Below are 19,488 nucleotides of genomic sequence, written 5' to 3'. Positions count from 1 at the left end.
CAGATTTCGTTCGGGGGGTAAATATCGGGCGGATACGGGTTTAACCCTAAAAAGTCAGGCCCTAGCAATAATGTGTCGCCGAACTGCCACAAAAATCTATCGAAAAACCTAGTTGTCCGAAATATTATGGGGTCAACGACCACGTTGATCAATTTTTGGTCGTAAAAAATAAAAATTTTCCAAGTTGCAATTTTTTTTGTTCCTGCTCAGTTCTCCATCAAGCTAATGCGAGAAACGGTGGACAAAAATGGTGATCTGTCTCTGCCCGCTTCCTCCTTACTCTCGCGTAAAAAAAAGAAAAAAGAAAGTGCAGTGTAATCTGCCCTCGCTGCTGGTTATCAGCAGAAGCATGGAAAAGGAAACTGAAGAAAATGAAATGAATGAAATGAAATATGAAAAGCTGTCTTGTTAACCTTCTCGCCTTTATCGCTGCGCCGTTTCCGCTCTTTGGGCTTTTCTTGCCAGTCTTCCAATTGCCGGCGTTCCTCTTGTCTCTGGCGGACTGTAACAAGTGTCTACAGTTAGAGAAAGCCAGCTGTACGCCATGCTGGCAAACCCCCTATAACCAAACAGGGACTCTGCACAGATACACAAGGACACGCCTGCTCAGAACCCTGAGCTCAATCCTGCGGAAGAAAAACTGCGAACTTTAGACTTACATTTCCGTTCGAGCTCCGCATCATCGAGGAGTAGGGAGACCACCTCTTTCGGCTTTAGGGTGTCCGGCTTGAAGTTGCCTCCACTTATGACCATGCGCTGAATCTATTATGATAGAAAGAGAGTGTGAACACCCAATTCAATTCAATTTTATTTCCTCGCGGTTGGGAGAGCAGCAAAAAGCCAATGAGGCTTGACAATGACAATGACATGGATGATCATTTGGCATTGGCTAGAGCTCAAAAATGGAAAGGTTAGAGGTGCCGTAAAGCAGCAGACAGGCAGTTTGTGTTGATGCCGTATCTGCCCAGCGCAACAAGTCAAAAACGTGACAGGGGACACTTAACATTTTTAATTCGCTAGCAAAATTTAGATATAATGGCTCGGGGCGACGTCTGGTGGCAAATAATCCCAAATTCGTCGAGCAACAGTGATCTATGTTCCCGACGGACTCGCTCTACCCTGACGGCTACGTAGCCGACACGTAGTCAACTTCTTTCGGTTTAGACCCAGTGCCGGCCGCATGTGTAATGTAGTTTTCCGCAGTACTTGACAAGCGATGCACGTTTCTGATTCCTAGAGTACTTTGACACAGTGTTGCCCGTAATTTCAAATTTTAAGTTTCTAAAAAAAAAAAAACTATGAGTGGACCTGGGATGAAAATTGTGTCATAAGAGCACTGAGGGCTCAGGATATCGAACAGAGAAATCCTCCCAGACTGCACCTCCGCTGTTTTACGGTGCCTCTAACTATCAAAAAGAGTCCGCGGAGAGCTCTCGCTTACTTATCACATCGATACGAGATCACATCGCGACCTCACAATATCACGGCGATCACAGACCTTTGACGCATCTTTTTCGAGGAAAAAGCGCCCACCACAAAAATTACCAGCTACAGGAAATGCCACTCCACTGAGAGAAACTTAGGGTTGAAGAAAGATCTCCAATTGGGACAAGGCGGCTCATCACTGAATCCTGAAGTTTCCAGGCCTCACGTAAATTCTTAGTCAAATTTGTACCCTAAATTGCAGTCCAAATTACTAGGCTCCATACTCCGTCATCGCTCTCAAATTTCTTTGGAGCCCAAAATTTGTGGCGTCTCCCTGCAGCTCCGCGTCAATCTTTAGTACATTTACAGTCGCCGACCGATTTTTCGGACCCCGATTTTTCGGACATGCTCGATTATTCGGACTCGTTCGCGGAACGGCCTCGAGTCCCATAGAGTTCATGTATAAGAACGTCCAAAATTTCGGACGCCGCGCAGCTCCGTCGCTCGATATTTTGGACTCTTTGCCCAACCAGCGAATTTCTCTCTTGGGGTGACGGAAAATATTGGTATCATCCGAAATTCGTATCAAAAGAAATCAACCAACTAAAATATTGAGCCAAAAAATAGGCAGTGTTGATTGTTCATTTTCCATTCCTTTGAGTAGAAAAGGTCTGTCGTAACGCTTTTGCGTCTTCGTTTTTGGCCAACAGCCCAGCACGTGCTGTCCGCCCGCGAGTCTCGCGACAGCGCTGTAAAGCTAGCTTCACCTACAGCACGCATGCGTTAGGTGAAGCCGACTTGCGGACTTGATGACGGCGGTGCCTTTGACAGTGTACATTGACGAAATGTCGCTTCGGGAAATAGAAGCTGATGTCACCAGGCAGAGCTGGAAGCGCGTTAGGAAAGCATCGACAAATTTTCCAGCCTATTAGGGCTTAGTAAAGTTTATTTTGAAGCGAAATTCGTTTTTTCGGACTGCTCGATTATTCGGACTTTTGTGCGATCCCCGCCGAGTCCGAAAAATCGGACGGCGACTGTACATTATTTTGGCCAAATCACGGGGGCTCTCTCACAACTGCGCTCGAGAAGACGTCACGTTCAAGTCATCACGCACTTCACTCTTTTCCCTTGCCCTCTGCAGGATGCGTTCCTCGATGGAGCCCTTGCAGATTAGCCTGTAGACCGTCACTTGTTTAGTCTGGCCCAAGCGGTGGGCACGGTCCATCGCCTGCTGGTCCACGGTCGGATTCCAGTCGCTGTCGTAGAAGATCACCTGCCATAATGCGGAGAAATAATGAGTGGACCAATTTATGAAGAAGTTTTTTTTTCGGTTGGCCAAGGAGATGAATGCAGCTGGGTTGCTCACAGTGTCAGCGGCCGTGAGGTTGATTCCTAAGCCACCAGCCCGCGTACTGAGCAGGAACACGAATATGTCAGTCCTGGAAAGAATCAAAACACACGTTGGTACACAACTGGTAATGCCATTATAGCTAGAGCCTGAAGTTTTAGGGCTTTACCCGATTCTTCCCCAAATTGAAGGTTGCATCTCTAGAGTGAAACCAGATTTTTACCCGGCAAATTGCCCTCACTGGGATATCTGTAGGAATGCACTAACTTACTTGTTTGGCAGAAAAATGCAGTTACATCACTGTTTGTGCCAAACCGCTACAATTAGTTTGAGTAACTGAGCCCGATTCCTCCCCAAATTTAGCGTACTGGAAGTTTTCCTACCCGAATTCGCATGAATTTAGAGCACATGTTTATTTACCCGAGTTTTACCCTCCGAATTTAGGAAAAAATATTTCCCGAAAACTTCAGGCTCTAATATAGCTAAGGAAAGCTGTTCCCGCTTCGCTAGGCAAAGACCCACGGTGTCGTCTGCTTTACCCCGACAGCTTGTAGTCACCAGTGTGATTGAAATGTTGTGTAAGGACTATCAAAAGTATATCAATGTATAAGGACTATCAAAACACAGAAAATCGTGCCTTGGAAAATCGAAAGCAGAGAACGGAATCTTGGCAAAAGTTCCATTTTTGAGCTGACAGCGACGGCAGAAAAAAACTATTTGCAGTCCACATTGACGCAGGGGACAACAACAACACTGTACGTTCCCAAGCAGCACAACATCTTGGCCCCATATCGGACTAATCTTGGACCAATCGTGGGCCGGTATTGCCAATATTGGACCAATCTTGGGCCAATATATTGTGCTGCTCGGGTTGTCATCTCCAGCAAGATTCGGACGCACTCAATTCCACGTTCAAGCTGCAGGCGGAAGTAAAAACACTGACCTTGTCTGGAAATCTGCAACCATGTCTCGACGGTCGGAGATCTTGGAAGAGCCGTCTAACCGCATGTAGGTGTGCTTCCTGTGCCACATGTATTCCTGCATGTAACATGTTCATGTGCTTACATTACAGTTACCCCGGGCCCAGGTTACAATTTGAGGTCAACGAATGTGTATAGTAGTCATAGAACTCTCGCAGTACCTAAAAAGGTAACAAAGGGGACATCTAAGGGACTAGAGCTGCCATGACAAATATGATAAGACTAACGTGGCACACTCAGTATCACACTTCTAACAAGCTTCACTTTCTTGAAGGAACAGTCTGCAGCCTTTGAGATTTAGATTAGATTTAGATTTAGATTAGATTTAGATTAGATTTAGATTAGATTTAGATTAGATTTAGATTAGATTAGATATACATTTAGATTAGATTTAGAATAAGATTACAGTAGATTACGTTAGATTTAGATTTGATTTGTATGCCACTAAGTGCTGTGTAGATACCAAATTATATGCAGAATAGCAGTTTTTGAGATAACAGTTTACATTTCCTGGTGAAGTAAATGAGTCACCGCACTTTTGTGGACATCTCTAGGGTGTGCAGCCGAGATAAAGGACCGTTATCAGATATGATAGACGTAATTAACGTTTTATATCGGCACAAACATAGTAAGCGAGTGTTTCCCTCTGTCTCCACCACCCCACGTAAATGTGTATTGGGTGTGTTCGAAAATAAAATAAATCGAACAATCAAGTTCTATCTTTGAATCGTGGGGTTAACTGCTTGACAGGCCAAAGACCGGGAGCTTCTGCCAGTCACATCACGGTAATACAAGCGAAATCCTCTATAAAATTTAGTTACAACAAGTTGGCTGCAAGTTTAATTCAAATAATTTGCACGGTGCCCCGAGTGTCCTGAGCAAGTGACTCTTTTCTTGGGTTTGGTCAGGGATCATGTCTAAAGGAAGCCAAAGGAATTGCTCTGCGTGTCCTGTGACAGAACACAGGACAAACACACAGCGTCCAACGTACGGCAGAGAAACAACTTACTTCTAGGAGGTCTATCATGCGAGTCATTTGGGAGTAGATGAGAACACGATGACCCTCGCATTTCAACTTCTTGAGCAGCGTGTCCAGGATTTGCAACTTCCCCGAATCTGTGACCAGACTCTCTTTGTCTGGAATGGATACAGAATAAATTGTTCTCTGAAGATGAAGCCAATCTTAAAGATATCCAAAACAAAAACTGGACAACATTCAAAAGAGAAGCTAAGGTTGGGTCTGCTGGCAGTAACTTGAAATGTCCTTAGGACACTTGTTCAGCATACCCTATGTCAGCATACCCTAATCTGAGTTAGGGTATGCTGAATAGATAAATAACTACATTATAAGTGTGCAGTATGGCTGTTCCCACGACGTACAGTTTACTGTATCAACACCTCAATACAGTGCGATCCCGTTAATTCAAAATGTGCTCGTTCGAACTCCCGGATGATTTGAAATGACGCTCCAGGTCCCGGCAAAGTCACGTGTACTTCAATGCGGGAAAACAACCGGCAATTCGAACACGTGAACGTGCGCAATGGTTTATTCGAACGAGATTGCCCAGCTGGGCCTGACTCGAGACTACGCATCGGCTCAGAAGCACCGAACTGCGCGCTGATTGACGTGCTGCTGGCATGTCAGGGACACCGTTGCTCATTCCATGTACGAGTTAATGTCTCATAAAAACGATACTTGTGCCAGAAAAAGAGCAGGAAAAGGAACGAATCACTGAAAATGGTGTGTGCAAACGTGACTAGCACGAAAATTACTCGTCGTCTGCAAAGCAGGCAAGCCTCCCCGCTTCATGGGGATCCAGACCCTTCCTGTAGATGGCACAGCCAAGAAAAAGGCAGCAAGTCCACATTTTATCGAATTGGGTTGGCAATGTTCGCATTTGCAGCGCTTGCAATTAGGTTGGGCTTAACATTGCAAAGAATGTTTATAAATGCGTGGCTGAAGAAACGAACGCAAGCGTGTAGAAGATTATTTTTTGCCACGAGCTGTTTTGATGCTTGCCTGTAAATAAATGTGCTTCCCCATTATACTTCGACCGTTGCATGACCACAAATGCGCGACAAGGCCTAGGGAGCCATGACGAGTCTACGACGCGACTACAGGTTTCCCCGGCGATTTTAATCCAAGTGCCAGCTAAATTAATCCATGCCCCATAAAGTTTGCGTGGCACGTAGATTAATTTAGCTGGCACTTGGATTAAAATTGCCGGGAAAACCTGTAGTACGCGTTGTCAACGCATCCGAGATTTCTCATTTGGAGCTGCTCCCTATAGTTCGAACTCCGCTTTATTCAAACCACGACCTACTAGATTATAACGACCATGTCATAATCCGCAAACCCAATGAGGAGCGCGTCTGCACGATCCGCTAGGGGGCACTACTCATCGGCCCGCGAGATCCGCATCGTGATAGGACGATGGAAATTTGAATGCACAGAAGCAAATGCACGATTAGCGTAGCAGACGACAGCAACAGTTCCTATGAAAACGCGTAGAACGACGACGATAATCAACTTTAGAAGGAAGCATCTCTCGTGGGACATCCACCGCTTGTACAAAAATACTAAGGCAAGCTAAAGTACGAAGTACTGTAGAAATTGAGGAAGCAATAACCGGGCCGATGAGTGGCGCCACCCCTAGCCACCAAATGCAGCGCTGGCAAGGGGTCCGTACGACATGGTCGCTATAATCTAGTAGGACGTGATTCAAACATGTCTTCAATCCCCCTAGAGTTCAAATTAACGGGGTTTCACTGTATTGAGCAGGAGCCCAGGAAAGTAGGGGGGCCTCAGTTAGAGAACAGTAATATTACGAGCCTCATTTGAGCGTCTCGTTTCTCACCTGGAATGCAAATATGAGACCACCCCGCCAGAGGCCTCGCCGAATCCAGCCCTCCCGAAGGAAGTGGCCTGAATGCCTGCGCACTTTTCAGGGCAAGGGCCGAGTCCGTAGAGCCGGTCCTCCACCAACTCAGTGCCTCGGGACTTCCGCATTCTTGGATGCTGTGCCACCAGCGCAGGGCGCGACCCATGTTGCATATCACTCCGCGGGGCTCCAGAGTCACCTGCTTGGACGTTACGCGTCTCAGCGCAATTTCTCACGCACCCAGAGTGACTCTTAAGTGAAGAGTTCTTACCCTCGGAGCATTGCAACCGACGACGAACCTGGGGACCTCGGTTGGCACATGAGTCAGGACCTGGCAAGGGAGAAGTCTGTGGGGGAACTCTGGCAGGACCGGCGTGGGCACGTTGGGCAACTTCTGGACGATAAACGTCGGATTCACGTTACTCGTTACAGACACGTAACAACGTGAGAAAAATGTGTATGTGTAAATGTGTTCTCCTCGGGCTCAACGTACGGGCTGCAGTAAAATTCATGGGGATGGCAATGTTCTCTGCTGTTAACGAGCAACTGGACACGCAAATGCCAGGTTTCAGTTTAGAATTATTTTGTATGTAAAAATTTTCTCGTAATTTTACTTACTTTATTTACTTTTTATTAGTTTATTACTTATTTTACTTACTTTATTAGGACTAAAATAAATTACAGTAAAACCTCGATAATTCGACACCCGTTAATTCGGAAATTCGGATAAATCGGACGACCCGCGCGGTCCCGGCAAACGTCTGCACAAGTCTATGGGAAGGAGCGCTCGTTAATTCGGCAGCAGTCGCGTGCGCACCGGATAATTCGAACAACCACGGCTCGAGGGAAGCGCACGGGTGCTCAACAGCGGACGCCAAAACGGTAAAAAAAGACGGCAAAGTGCGGCGTACACATCGCCATTGTCATCAGCGCCGTGACGTTGATGACGTCAGGCGCCATCTTGAAGCGAAATCTAGTTTTAAACCACGTGTATACGTCAGTCTTTCTACGACGTGCATGCTGTTCTGACATGGCTCCTCCTGCGAAGCGTGCTAAGTACGAGACCAAGGACCTTGCAACAAAAGTCGAGATTCTTAAAGCGCTGAAGGATGGTGTCCCAAGACAGGAAGTGATGAAAAAATATGATGTGAAAAGGAGCACTTTGGCAACATACGTGAAGAATGAGGCACAGATCATCGCGGCCATGGAAGGTGAGAAGTTCCACGGAAAGCGGAAACGCCTTCGTACAGCGGCGTACCCGCAATTGGAAGACGCTGTTCTTCGTTGGATTGTGAACTCGCGCGATGCACAGTTACCTCTGAGTGGGCCCCTTATTTGCACGCAAGCCGAGAACTTTGCAGCAAAAATGGGGATTGAAGCATTCAAAGCTTCGGAAGGTTGGTTTTCGCGATTCAAAGAACGCCACGGACTTATCTTCCGAAACATCTGCGGGGAGAGAGCTGCTGTTGATGAAGACGTCGTCAGAGATTGGCGGTGCGTTCGGCTCCGGGAGCACATAGCCGCCTACGAGCCCTGTGACGTGTTTAATGCGGACGAGACCGCTCTTTTCTTCAAAGCACTGCCAGACAAGACTATCACGCTCAAGGGAGACCCATGCGTCGGCGGTAAAAGGAGCAAAGAGAGAGTGACCGTCCTTCTGGCCGCGAATATGACTGGGACAGAGCGTTTGCCATTGCTTGTCATAGGGAAAGCACAGAAGCCCAGGTGCTTCAAAAACCTCAAGCAACTCCCGGTGGAGTATTGTGCCAATCAGAAGGCCTGGATGACGTCCGACATTTGGCGAAGTTGGCTGCAGAAGCTGGACCGTCATTTCCGCGCTAAAGAGCGCAAGGTGCTCCTTGTTGTTGACAACTGCAGCGCGCACTGCAACGTGTCTGACCTTGAGTGGGTCAAGGTGGTGTTTTTCCCGCCCAACACAACGTCTGCCTTACAGCCAATGGACCAAGGCATTATACACTACGTAAAGCGAAGATACCGACGACATGTCCTGGAACGCATGCTGCTCTGCATGGGTACCGGCAGGCAGTATGATGTGACGCTGCTCAGCGCTGTTCATATTTTGGCGCACGTGTGGACAAGCACACCAGCTGAAATTGTGGCGAACTGCTTTCGCCATTGCGGGTTTGTGCAATACATGCATCAGGACTGCGACCAGTTGGAGGACGTAACATCTCACGAAAACGAAGAGGACGACGATCATTTTCGTGGCGTCCTCCCACCCGCCGTGCAAATCGCAGATTACATCTCTATTGACGACGGTGTCGCTGTCGCCGGCCAGCTTACGGACGAAGACATCGTCAACGAGGTGTTGGGTGCCGATGACAACGCTGCATCGGACGAGGATTGTGAGGAAGAGCTGCCGCGACGGCGGACTGTTACAGAAGCGGCGGAAGCCCTTGCTGTTTTGGAAGACTTTTGTTGTAGTGCTCCCGGCGGTGCCGAAGCAGTGCAGCACTTGGCAGTTATAAGAAAAGTTGTCTTAAACGCCCAAATTTCATGTACAAGGCAGACCACACTCTCGCAGTTCTTTTCGTAATAAAGGTACGTTGATAATGGCAAGTTTACCTGGTATTTTGTTGCCCGTTCGATAATTCGACATTCGGATAATTCGGACATTTTCGGTGGTCCCCCGCGATCCGAATTAACGAGGTTTTACTGTACTACGACCACATTTTTATAATTTTCTTTCAATTCTAGAAACTTACAAAAATCAATCAGTCATCTTTCGTAATATCTATTTTTTTTAAACTTCCTATAAACAACAAACTAGACATCAGAGCCTCTTGTGCACACCACGGTTCGCTCCGTTTCCATTCGTACTTCCAGTACCTCCAGCCCCGCCACAGCCAGCACAACCACAACTTCCGAGGCGTTGCGTGGGACTCCTATCTGAACTCGCGCCAATAAAAACGCCTCCCGAGAGGTGCATTCAAAAAGCCCCGTACATGCCTCACCTTGGTGGGGGATCCCGGGGGGCCGTCTTTCAGCTGCTCGGGAGACTTGGAGCCAGGCTGCGCGCTGGACGCCGCCAGCTTGCGCTGACGCATCTCGAAGTGGGCGGGGGTCTCTCTCATGGCGTGATAACGGTGCTTCGTGACGGTGTACACGGTACCCGCGGCAAAGACGAGGCGATGCAGGGTACCCTTCTGCGCGAGCGACGCCGCTCCCACCGGGGCGTGTCTGCACACCATCAGGTCCGTAGAGCCCAGGTACCTGAGAAGGTGACCACCGGGACGTTAGTACGCGGAAGAAGGGGAAAGGTGGAGAACAGCACCGAGGAGACAGCACCTGCTTCTTCGTCGATGCTCTTTCCAGACGTGCTGGTGGTGCAGACGCTGCGCTTCTCGAAGTTCTTTCATGATCGACAAGAACCTGCAAAAAAGGAAAAAGAAAAAAGGAAATGCGCTCCAGACGTCGAAAAGAAGAGTCCCGCAAAGTTCCACCACTTAATACCGCACCTTTCCAGCAAGCCGCACAGCATGATCTTGGCCAGTTCAGAGGACGACAGTCCAACAAACCGAGAGAACGAGAACGTGTTCATGGGTTGGGCGTCTGCGGGGCACGGAACAAAAACAATGTAGGCCAGCCACAGGTACGAGGCTCAGAGCGTGCACCCACCTGACTTGAACAGGGAGTGATGGACGTGACTCGGATGAAAAATGTTGGGCCAACGGCTTCGACTCTGGTTCCACGAAGTGAACACACCTGTCAAGGACAAAAAGGCTGTGAACTCAACGCGCTTCTTTTGCCTCCATAATGCGGCCTATTGCATTTTGAGTGAGTCGAGAAATAATTTTTTTATGTCACCATTGACACCGCCACATTTTTCGTGCAATTCACTCGAAATTCAACTCTACACCCCACATGACTGCACACAGTCACAAAAAAAAAAAGAGAACAAAACGACTAAAAACAAACCTCCACGCCGATTAATTTGTACATGATTGATTAAGCAGTGATTGTTGATCTAAACAAAACCAGAAGAACAAAGTGAACAATGAAAAAAATGGCTAGGAGGCAAGTGAGCTGGTGAAGGTGATGTGTAATGTAAAACCCCCGAGACTAGGGAACACGAGACTTTGTAGAGACCTTGTTGGGACCTTGTTGGGACCTTGTTGGGACTTTGTTGGGACTTTGTTGGGACTTTGTTGGGACTTTGTTGGGACTTTGTTGGGACTTCGTGTCGTGTCGTTTCGGTCTCCTCGTGTTCCCTAGTCTCAGGGGTTTTACATTATGCAAAGTGAACAAACCTTCAGTGAAAAGCAGCTTGGGTACAGTGTACCCTCCAGTTCCTCGCATGTGGAACGGCGAGCGCACCTCCCTCCTCTCAAACAGGTCCGGATGGTTGCACACCTTTCTGAACTGCATCACCAGGTTCATGAGGCTCGAAGTGGCAGACTGCGCCTGGGATGCAGATGCGGCAGCCGAGGACTGCATCAGGTCCTCGATGGAGATCTTGTTCCGGAGCCCCTGGTACAGGTTCTTCTGTCTCCTCGCCAGGTGGCAGTAAACCTGCACCTCAATCTTGTCGGAGAGCTCGTTTTCCACGTCTTTCTTGACTCGGCGCAACATGAAGGGTTTCAGGATCATGTGCAGGCGCGATAAGTGCTCTGAGATGCACAGGGAGAGAAAGAGAGAGAGAGAATTTATAAATTAATAAGCTCGACCCCATCAGGGCATGCTGCATCGCTGCAGATACCTCTGAGTAAAACGCGAGGTAAGTGTGCCTTACGTGTTGGGTTCCAATTTTGTCTCGTGTATCGAACGCACCTCCTCAATGGCGCGATGTTTTTGGGTAAAACATGTGCGTCTCATACGCTAATAAATACGGTATTATCAAATAGTACTTAACAGCAAAACCCAGTAAGTATTTAGGCAAAATGTAAAAAAACAAAAAAAAAAAAACATGCCCTCCAAAACAGAGGTCTTTGCTATACCCATAGACTTGGACGTCGGCTGCATTAGACAGATATGTGAAACCTACTCTCATCGATGGTAGACCGGTTCTCAGCGTGGCTTTCGATGTCCTTGGAAAACCACTCGTTGAACTCCTCGTGTGAATCGAATAAGGTGGGCATAATGAAATGCAGCAGAGCCCAAAGCTGAAAAGTTGTAAGTCAAGTATGAGGACTGTCGAAGACAGCACAAAGCAGGAGTTTTCCTAGCTCCGCCTCAAATCCCCTAATGCCCCCCCCCCCCCCAAAAAAAAATACTTGTCGGGAAAGCAGCAAATATAGGTGTCACTCCCCAACTACCTTTCCCCCTATGGGACACGTTGTTTTAATGCTTGCTCGAATACATGGAATTCCGTTTTTAGCAGCAAAAATGCATGTTTGTATATGCACGCGGCATAAATTACTGTAAAACAAGACGCACGCCTTCAAAAGCCCCTACGTGAACCCCGATAAATAAAAAACTTTTTTTTTTTTCAATCACAGCTATAACATGAGATTTACCTCTGCCATCGTGTTCTGAATAGGTGTACCAGTAAGCAGGAGCCTGTTCCTACAGTTGAAAGCCAGCAGAATCTTCCAACGGACACTGTGAAGCAGATAAGGTAAGCGTAAGCTAAACCACACTACAGAGTGTCATGCTTGGAAACATACAGGGCTAGTCAAGATGAAGTATGGCGTGCATAATGGAGAAAAAAGGGGAAAAAATAAGAAAATATAACACACACTAATAATTTAACTTAGTTTAATTCCTCTCCAATAAATGATGAAAATTATATAAAATTTGCCTCTTGCTAAGGGGGGTACCTAGAGGCATAAACACGTCTTTTCGGAGCTTTTCTAAGGGGCCGAGCCTCATTCAAAATGTCATACCTGGAAGTACTCTTGATGGCCTGGGCTTCATCCAGGACCATATACTGCCACCGGATGCGCTGAAAGTACTTGACATCCTGTACCACCAACTGGTAACTAGTGATTAGAACGTGAAACGAAGCCTTCTCAGTGTGGAGGTCACTCCAGAACTGACGCAGCACCTTGCGATCACTCGTGTTGCCCCAGTAGGGTACCACCTGGTATAAGCAGGGGTCGGCAAAGGTTAGCTAAAAGCTGAACACACGTACTGCTTGTGACACGCTTGTCCGAAGTCTCCAGGCCCGTTGGACCAGCTGCCTCCTACTGGCAGTGTCGGGCGCGAAAGAGCTGTACCATTATCGCCTCCGAGGGGAGGCCGTGTAAGGGTGCCCGTTTCACACAGCGCCACCAATCGGGAGAAATCATCTCCGATATTTGGGCGTCGTCTGCTAGCATTCTTTCCTCCGTGCTAGCAGACGCCGACCAAGTTATATATATATTATGATCCACTTTTTCGACGATTTACCTAGAACGACAAGTTGAAGGACCGCGATGATTTCGGGTAGATATCGGGTTTTACCAGAATTCTGGAAAACTTGTTCGGAGGGGGGGAACCATTGTGAAAAATCGGGTTTAACCCAAAGTATGGGGTGCGTAATGAAGAAAAAAATGAGAAATACATCAATAAATAAAAAGACAACACAGATTATCTCTCCAGATTGGTGGCTCCGCGTGAAACGCCGCTTCGCCTCGGAGGTGATAACGGTATGGCGCCTTAGCGCACGACACCGCAAATAGGGGACAGCCGGGCCTCGGGCTGGAGGTTTCAGACAAGTATGTTGCAGGCGGTACGACAAAGTGCGCGATGCAGCACAATTTGTTGCGTGCCTTACCCGGAACTTTGGCACAAACTTCGTCAACTCCTGCTGCCAGTTGTGAAGAGTAGAGGCTGGAGCAATGACTAGAAAGGGGCCCCAAATACTCTGAACCTGCGAGGGTGGGCACGAAACAACATTCACGCCATGTCCCACGGAAAGCAGGGTTGCCAAAGGAAACCAAACGGCGCAAAAACTTGTGGCGAATTCACTCGGCCGCACTGCGACAAAACTGCAAAAGAGCTCGGATTTTGCTAGCCTGGTGCTCGTGCCAGGTCATGTGACAGGTGCCACCCAAACACTGATGCCCAGAAGCTTGCAGCTCGCTTAGATCACGTTAGGGGCATCGCGGTGGCTTGTGTTCCGCTTCCGTCGTCTGCTAAACCATGCGACAATTGCCACGTTTTGACCAAGAGAACGTAATTGCGCAGAATATGGCAAAGAAAGCTGCCAGGAAATGAACACACAAATTCGCCATCACTGTTTGTCCCAACGATCCTGAGACTGGTGAAACTGAGATAAACGTGACAAAATATCAAACGCAGCTCAAAGGGCTGTGGTTCGAGAAACAGCATTTTCTTACTGCAAGTAAGAATGTCGTGTCCTCACTGTGAGGCGGCATTACCACCGGTAAACGGGGTAGAGTGTCGCCCCTGGTGATGAAACTCTCCAATCATAATCGCAAAAGTAGTAGTAGTTGTTTCTTGCACATTTGTGGGGTGAAAGCTTTCCTTCCTCCTTACTTGTGAATACATAAGTCGTGACTTCTTACAATCCGACCTTCAGCAATGTTTGACATTTTGCCGTGTTTGTCTAATTTCTCCGACCTCGGGGTTCCAAGTATGAGAGGTAGTCGCCACCAGCCCACATGCTTCCTTGCAAAGTTTTTTCTCAATGTTGTTTGCCAGCCACCTCACGTTTACAGACTTTTAATACAGATGCGAGAAAAAAAATTATTTGTGGTTTGATTCTGTCAGCTCTTACTGATTGTGCAATATGTTCCACAGAATCACTGAAAGACTGGGAGCTACAAGTGCCGCATGCTAACTTTTAACTCCACGTAAAAATATTACGCATTCCAGAAAAAATAGAAAAAAAGAAATAGAAAAAATAGAATAGAAATAGAAATAGAAAAAAAAAAGGCGGGTCGACGAAAGCGCCGACACGACTGAAAACCCTCGTCACATCCGACATTTCTTCGACTGCCTTGGCACAGTTCAGTTCAATGCCGTTGGCAACCCTGCTAGAAACCGTAAAATTCTTCCAGAAGCAGAGTAAAGCACTGGAAGTTCACTTGCCTCTGCGAGAGCCGCCAAAAATGCGATAGTTTGTACAGTTTTTCCCAGACCCATTTCATCAGCAAGAATCCCGTTGATGCCCTTGTCATAGAGGCTATACAACCAGTTCATACCCTGAAAAACAGAAAAAATAAAAGAAAAGAAAAGCAAAAAAAGAAACAAAAAGGTTTTATCTCCATGCTGCTGGTCCTCCTCAGCAAAGTGCGCATGAAGCCTACCTTGAGTTGGTACGTCTTCAGCTTGCCCACAAACATGTGAGGCTGCGACAGGTCCTCGGTGGCATGACTGGGGTCTGCGATCTTGAAGTCTTTGCTGTCTGAAATTGTGCAACCAGATTCACACATATGTACGGGGGGTACTTCGGAGGCCCAAATCCCTAATTTGACGGGCGCACGAGACTACGTACACTTCCTGTCGTCTGCCTTCTTCATGAACTTGAGCTCACTGTCGAAAGCATCCGTCTGAAACACGTTACGGACTCATTAAGGGGTGCCCTATGTGGTGTGCCCTATGCGGCACTGAAACTGAGACACGGGGCCCCTCCAATTCATGAGCCAAAACTCACCTTAGCCTGGTGCGCTTTATAAGCGTCTTCCGCATTCTGCAGAGCTTGGGCTTTCACAGCTTCGTTGTCTGAGAAAGTAACATAAAAAACTCCATGAAGACGTCTTGGATCGTGAAGCCACGGCCGGAAGAAACAATGGCTGTTTGAATCTTTCTAACATTTCCAACATTATGAAAGAGCTCATTATTTGCAAGATTAGAAACTGTCCAATGTCTGCCTACTGGTTTCTTAAGACCTTCTACTATATTTCGGCCCTTTCCACGAGGTCAATATACCCGCTGGACCCCAATCACAAAATTTCTTTAAGACTTCCGTAGAAGCAACGTTGAAAATTTACCATAATCGTCGTCGTCTGTGTCAAGGAGAGAACTGGCGCGAGAACTCGATGCTGGCTCATCCAGGTTGTGGAGGATCTCCTCCTGTCGCGTGTCTATCATCCCCGCCATTTTGCGACTCATAAAGTGAGCGTACAGCTCCGTTTGGGTAATCAGGAAATTCAGCTTCCTCTGCTGTCGTTTCGCCTGGAAACAAAAAACAGACGACACCCAGCGGTTACGAAACATTCAACGTACCGTCAGGTAGAAGGCCACAGATTGGATGAAAGGGACTGTATCATCCGGAAACGTGTGTATGAGACAGATATACAGTAATGTATGGCACCGCGGTCCTAGTCTACTCGGCCAAATTTATCTTCCCAAAACAGCTTAGATATTAAATAAAGAAGTTTTTTTTTTTTTGCTTGTTTTCTCTTGCCCGTGGATTTATAAACCTTACTTCGCGAAAATGCTAATTTTCCGCCGCAGAAAACCAGGTGCTTTAACTGTGACAGTGCAAGGCGAGAGCTCAACTGGCACAGCCCAAAGGACTGTTCTGTGTGCTGAGGTTTGCCGCAGTCGTAACATTAAATTACAAAAGAGCTTCGTTTCAGACATATACGCACCTCCCTAAGTTCGATGTCAATGCGGAGCTGTTCCTGAGCCTCTTTCTCAGCCCTCTTGCGATGCTCTTTCTCGACTTTTTCGTAACGTTTCCAGTAGAGCATCATCTCCCGGGTGAGCCTCCTGGCTCGGCCCGTCGTGTCCTTGCACGCCTTCTGCGAGGCTAGAGCGTTCCTTCTCACCTCCCTCTGGCAAGCTGATGCAAACTGATGATGGAAACACAAAAATTAACCTCTAATGAGGAGAGACGGTGTTGGAAAAAACAAATGCCTGCCTTATAGAGTCAAACTCCTTTACAACGCAACTCAGGGGACAGCAAAAAAAAATTGCAGTAAAGGTATTTTCATTAAAAAGGATGTCCATTATTGGACCTATAGGGCTCCAGCGGGACCGCAAAAAAATTTGCTGCAGCGGTATTTTCGTTAAAAAGGTGTTCGCTATAAAGGAGTTTGACTGTAATTGAGGTCCGACTTTTGTGGTGTTAAGGCAGACTCAAGCGATCTAGTTAAAACGTTTGCTTCTGGAGAGGGTTGGCTGCACCGTCCCAAAATTGTTTTCTTCGCTTTGCTTTTCTCGCGTGTTCTAAGGAAGTATAATCGGCGCCAGCGTGCAGAACATGGTAGCAGACGACAAAGCCATTATTTCTTCTTTTGTTTTAGACAGTGTTACGCGCATGCAATGTAGTTTTGCCACTGTGCTTGACCAGCAATGCGCAGTTGGTGGCGACTTCGACACAGTGTTGCCCATTTTTTCCCAATTTTAATTTTCTAAAACCTACCAGCGTAATTGATGTACGAGCACTGAAGGATCGTGCTATCGAATAGGTAAATTTTCAGAGATTGCACCTCACCTGCTTTACAGTACCTTCCAAACACGAGGCCCTACTTATAACCAAGTAAATATGAAAGACGGGTGAGCTCGTTGCCTTACCCTCTTTGCATTAGTGAGCATCTCCTTGTGAGCGTTCACCTTCTGTTTCTGCGCCTGTAACGAAAAACAACGAAATCACCCTGGTGCACAGTAATCATTAAAAAAACTGTCTCCAGGAATAGCTCTACAGCCTCGACTGTCCTTCTACTCCGCGTGCCAAACTGTCCCATACCCTGGCGATCTCTTTTTTCGACAGGGCCACCCACAACCTCCTTCGCTTCATGGCCATGGCGGCCTCGTGCGCCGCGGCGCTCTTCTTCCGCCCGTGAGACTTGGGTCCCTGCGGCATTTCGCTCATGGGGCTCTCCGGCGTTCGAGTGTCGTCCGGACTGCCACCCTCCAGGTCCGACAGGTCCTGCGCAGATGTTCGTGCCATCATTTTTAGCGTATAATTTCGAAGGTGGGCGTACCGAGCTCCTTTTTCCACTTACTTGGTCCGCGAGATCTTGGTCGTAATCTCTCTCCATCTTCACTCTTTTTAATTTAGCTGAAACAAGTAGATTGTCTTTGCAGAGACAGCACTAGCAACAACAAACAAACAAGCGAGCAAATAAACAAAAAGACCATTTACAGCAGCTAGGAAGTGACATTTAACGTGGCTCAGAACCCTATGTCACAAGTCTAAGACCCAGCCATGGAGTAAACAATGAAGTTGCAAGGACGAAGCACCTCGAAAGGATTTTACTAACAAGCTTTCGCGCAGGGTCGTGCTTCATCGGGTAAAAAAAAAGCTAACCAGTCATGGGTAAGTTATTGAAAAAACTAACTAATTTACCCTACAAAAATAGTAACCGAGTTGCAGTTACTCTTTTGTAACTACTAATTAAAAAAGTCCAATAAGTGTAACAACAAAAAAATCTATACTTATACCGCGTTACAAACACAGGATTTCCCACGGTCCAGTGTAAGACAATGGGAGTTGGTCTAAGGCCATCCCAACTGCGTGTGAGATTACAAAATTCGCAGAAATTCCTGCGTGGGAAAAACGGCGGGGCATTTGAAGCCCTGACAAAATTTTCCTAGGGAACTAATGCGCGAAAAATATTGCAATACCTGAGTAACGTAACTGCCGTTACACTTCACGGTTACTCCAACCAAAAGCGTTAACTACTAACAATTACAAGATATTTTTGTAGAAAAGTTAACTAGTTACAGTTACGAGTCACTTGTAACAGTTACTACCCAAGATTGCCAAGAACATCAGTAGAGTGGCAACTACAAGCAATTCCGATAAGAAGCTGGCAGTCCACAGGAACTTGTGGAACTGCGCACAGACCGTGTTCCAAAAAAAAAAAAAAGAGTGTTACCTTTCTTCCGCTCCGCTGCCTTCTTTTCCTTGGGCTTTTTCCGCCCTCCCATCACAGTCTTCTGGTGTTCGGGGTAAGGGTCGTGCTGGGACAGCATCCCCACGCCATAGTACTGGTGTTGGCGGAGCTACGTGCAGAGAAACATCTTGTGAGTTCCTGTTCAACAACTCCCCATTTTAGCACAAGTGTCCACGATCGTCGAGTCGATGATTTTATGTTGAGTTCGCCATGTCCTCGTACTGACTTTGGGATGTTTTCGTTTTGCTATTTTTCCGGTAAGAACTGGAATAGACTTCCTGTTGTTATCCGCAATTCTCCCTCGCTTTATGCCTTTAGAAAGAGGCGCTCATCTTTTTTTCAGTGATCGCTGTGCCTGAAGCTGAAGTATCTTGTCGTTACGATATGTTGTCCCCCTGCTCTAACTTAATCTGTTACCTTGTTTTTTTTTTTTTTATACATTGACTGCATGTAAATCACGTTGCATATTCTCTGTATTATTCATGTATACAGAACCACATCACAGGCTTGCCTAGTGGTACTGTTAATTACGTAGTTTTTGTATAAATGATGACAGAAAGAAAAAGAAAAAAAGTCTGAAGTCTGAAACAAGCCTAAAGGCACCGTCGTGTTGCCGACATATAGTTTAAGGGGACCATGAAAGGATGTCTGGCAACCCCACGACCATTTTCAATTTGTTCCTCTGTACTAAAGCACTCATCCTGTGACACATTAAGTTGAGCTACGAAAGTGTCGTTTGTTCTCCAGATCGAAACCTAAAGCCTAGAAAGCGGCTCAGGACGACGGCTCGTGGGAAATAATCCCCAACTTGTCAAGCAACAATGATCTATGTTCCGGACTGGCTTGCCGCTCACGATGACTACGTAGCCAACAAATAGGCAAGTTGTTTCGGGCACAATGTTACGTGCACGCAATATAGTTTAGCCGGCGTACTCAATGGCGACTTGAACACAGTGTTGCCCATAATTTTCAATTTTTCATTTTCCAAGAAACTATGAGCGCAATTAAGACAAAAATTGTGCCGTAAGAGTACTTAGGGATCAGGCTATCGAACGGATCAATTTTCTGTGATTGCAAGCTCTAGAGCTTTACAGTAC

At 46.9% G+C, this 19,488-nt stretch overlaps 1 protein-coding gene across 4 annotated transcripts in view; it reads right to left on the bottom strand.

The window, feature by feature from the left end:
- Positions 1 to 19,488, bottom strand: part of LOC135401679 (chromatin-remodeling ATPase INO80-like) — a 38,790-nt gene that overhangs the window by 14,565 nt on the left and 4,737 nt on the right. For 3 of the 4 annotated variants that reach the window (XM_064634196.1, XM_064634197.1, XM_064634199.1), the window contains exons 6-32: positions 18,374 to 18,500; positions 17,498 to 17,553; positions 17,239 to 17,421; positions 17,067 to 17,120; positions 16,139 to 16,342; positions 15,536 to 15,719; positions 15,199 to 15,266; positions 15,040 to 15,094; positions 14,852 to 14,949; positions 14,634 to 14,747; positions 13,354 to 13,449; positions 12,482 to 12,678; positions 12,113 to 12,197; positions 11,641 to 11,758; positions 10,907 to 11,266; positions 10,275 to 10,361; positions 10,115 to 10,208; positions 9,945 to 10,028; positions 9,611 to 9,869; positions 6,907 to 7,029; positions 6,612 to 6,834; positions 4,763 to 4,890; positions 3,717 to 3,811; positions 2,792 to 2,864; positions 2,540 to 2,698; positions 660 to 762; positions 414 to 502 (exon numbers count right to left, since the gene is read on the bottom strand). In XM_064634196.1, the coding sequence (XP_064490266.1) occupies positions 414 to 502; positions 660 to 762; positions 2,540 to 2,698; positions 2,792 to 2,864; positions 3,717 to 3,811; positions 4,763 to 4,890; positions 6,612 to 6,834; positions 6,907 to 7,029; positions 9,611 to 9,869; positions 9,945 to 10,028; positions 10,115 to 10,208; positions 10,275 to 10,361; positions 10,907 to 11,266; positions 11,641 to 11,758; positions 12,113 to 12,197; positions 12,482 to 12,678; positions 13,354 to 13,449; positions 14,634 to 14,747; positions 14,852 to 14,949; positions 15,040 to 15,094; positions 15,199 to 15,266; positions 15,536 to 15,719; positions 16,139 to 16,342; positions 17,067 to 17,120; positions 17,239 to 17,421; positions 17,498 to 17,553; positions 18,374 to 18,500 (3,516 nt within the window). The remainder of the gene's footprint in view (positions 1 to 413; positions 503 to 659; positions 763 to 2,539; positions 2,699 to 2,791; positions 2,865 to 3,716; positions 3,812 to 4,762; positions 4,891 to 6,611; positions 6,835 to 6,906; positions 7,030 to 9,610; positions 9,870 to 9,944; positions 10,029 to 10,114; positions 10,209 to 10,274; positions 10,362 to 10,906; positions 11,267 to 11,640; positions 11,759 to 12,112; positions 12,198 to 12,481; positions 12,679 to 13,353; positions 13,450 to 14,633; positions 14,748 to 14,851; positions 14,950 to 15,039; positions 15,095 to 15,198; positions 15,267 to 15,535; positions 15,720 to 16,138; positions 16,343 to 17,066; positions 17,121 to 17,238; positions 17,422 to 17,497; positions 17,554 to 18,373; positions 18,501 to 19,488) is intronic. The other variant, XM_064634198.1, reaches the window with a different exon arrangement.

Source organism: Ornithodoros turicata, chromosome 7 (assembly GCF_037126465.1).
Source record: "Ornithodoros turicata isolate Travis chromosome 7, ASM3712646v1, whole genome shotgun sequence".
NCBI lineage: Eukaryota > Metazoa > Arthropoda > Arachnida > Ixodida > Argasidae > Ornithodoros > Ornithodoros turicata.
This window is presented reverse-complemented; position numbering and strand designations above follow the sequence as displayed.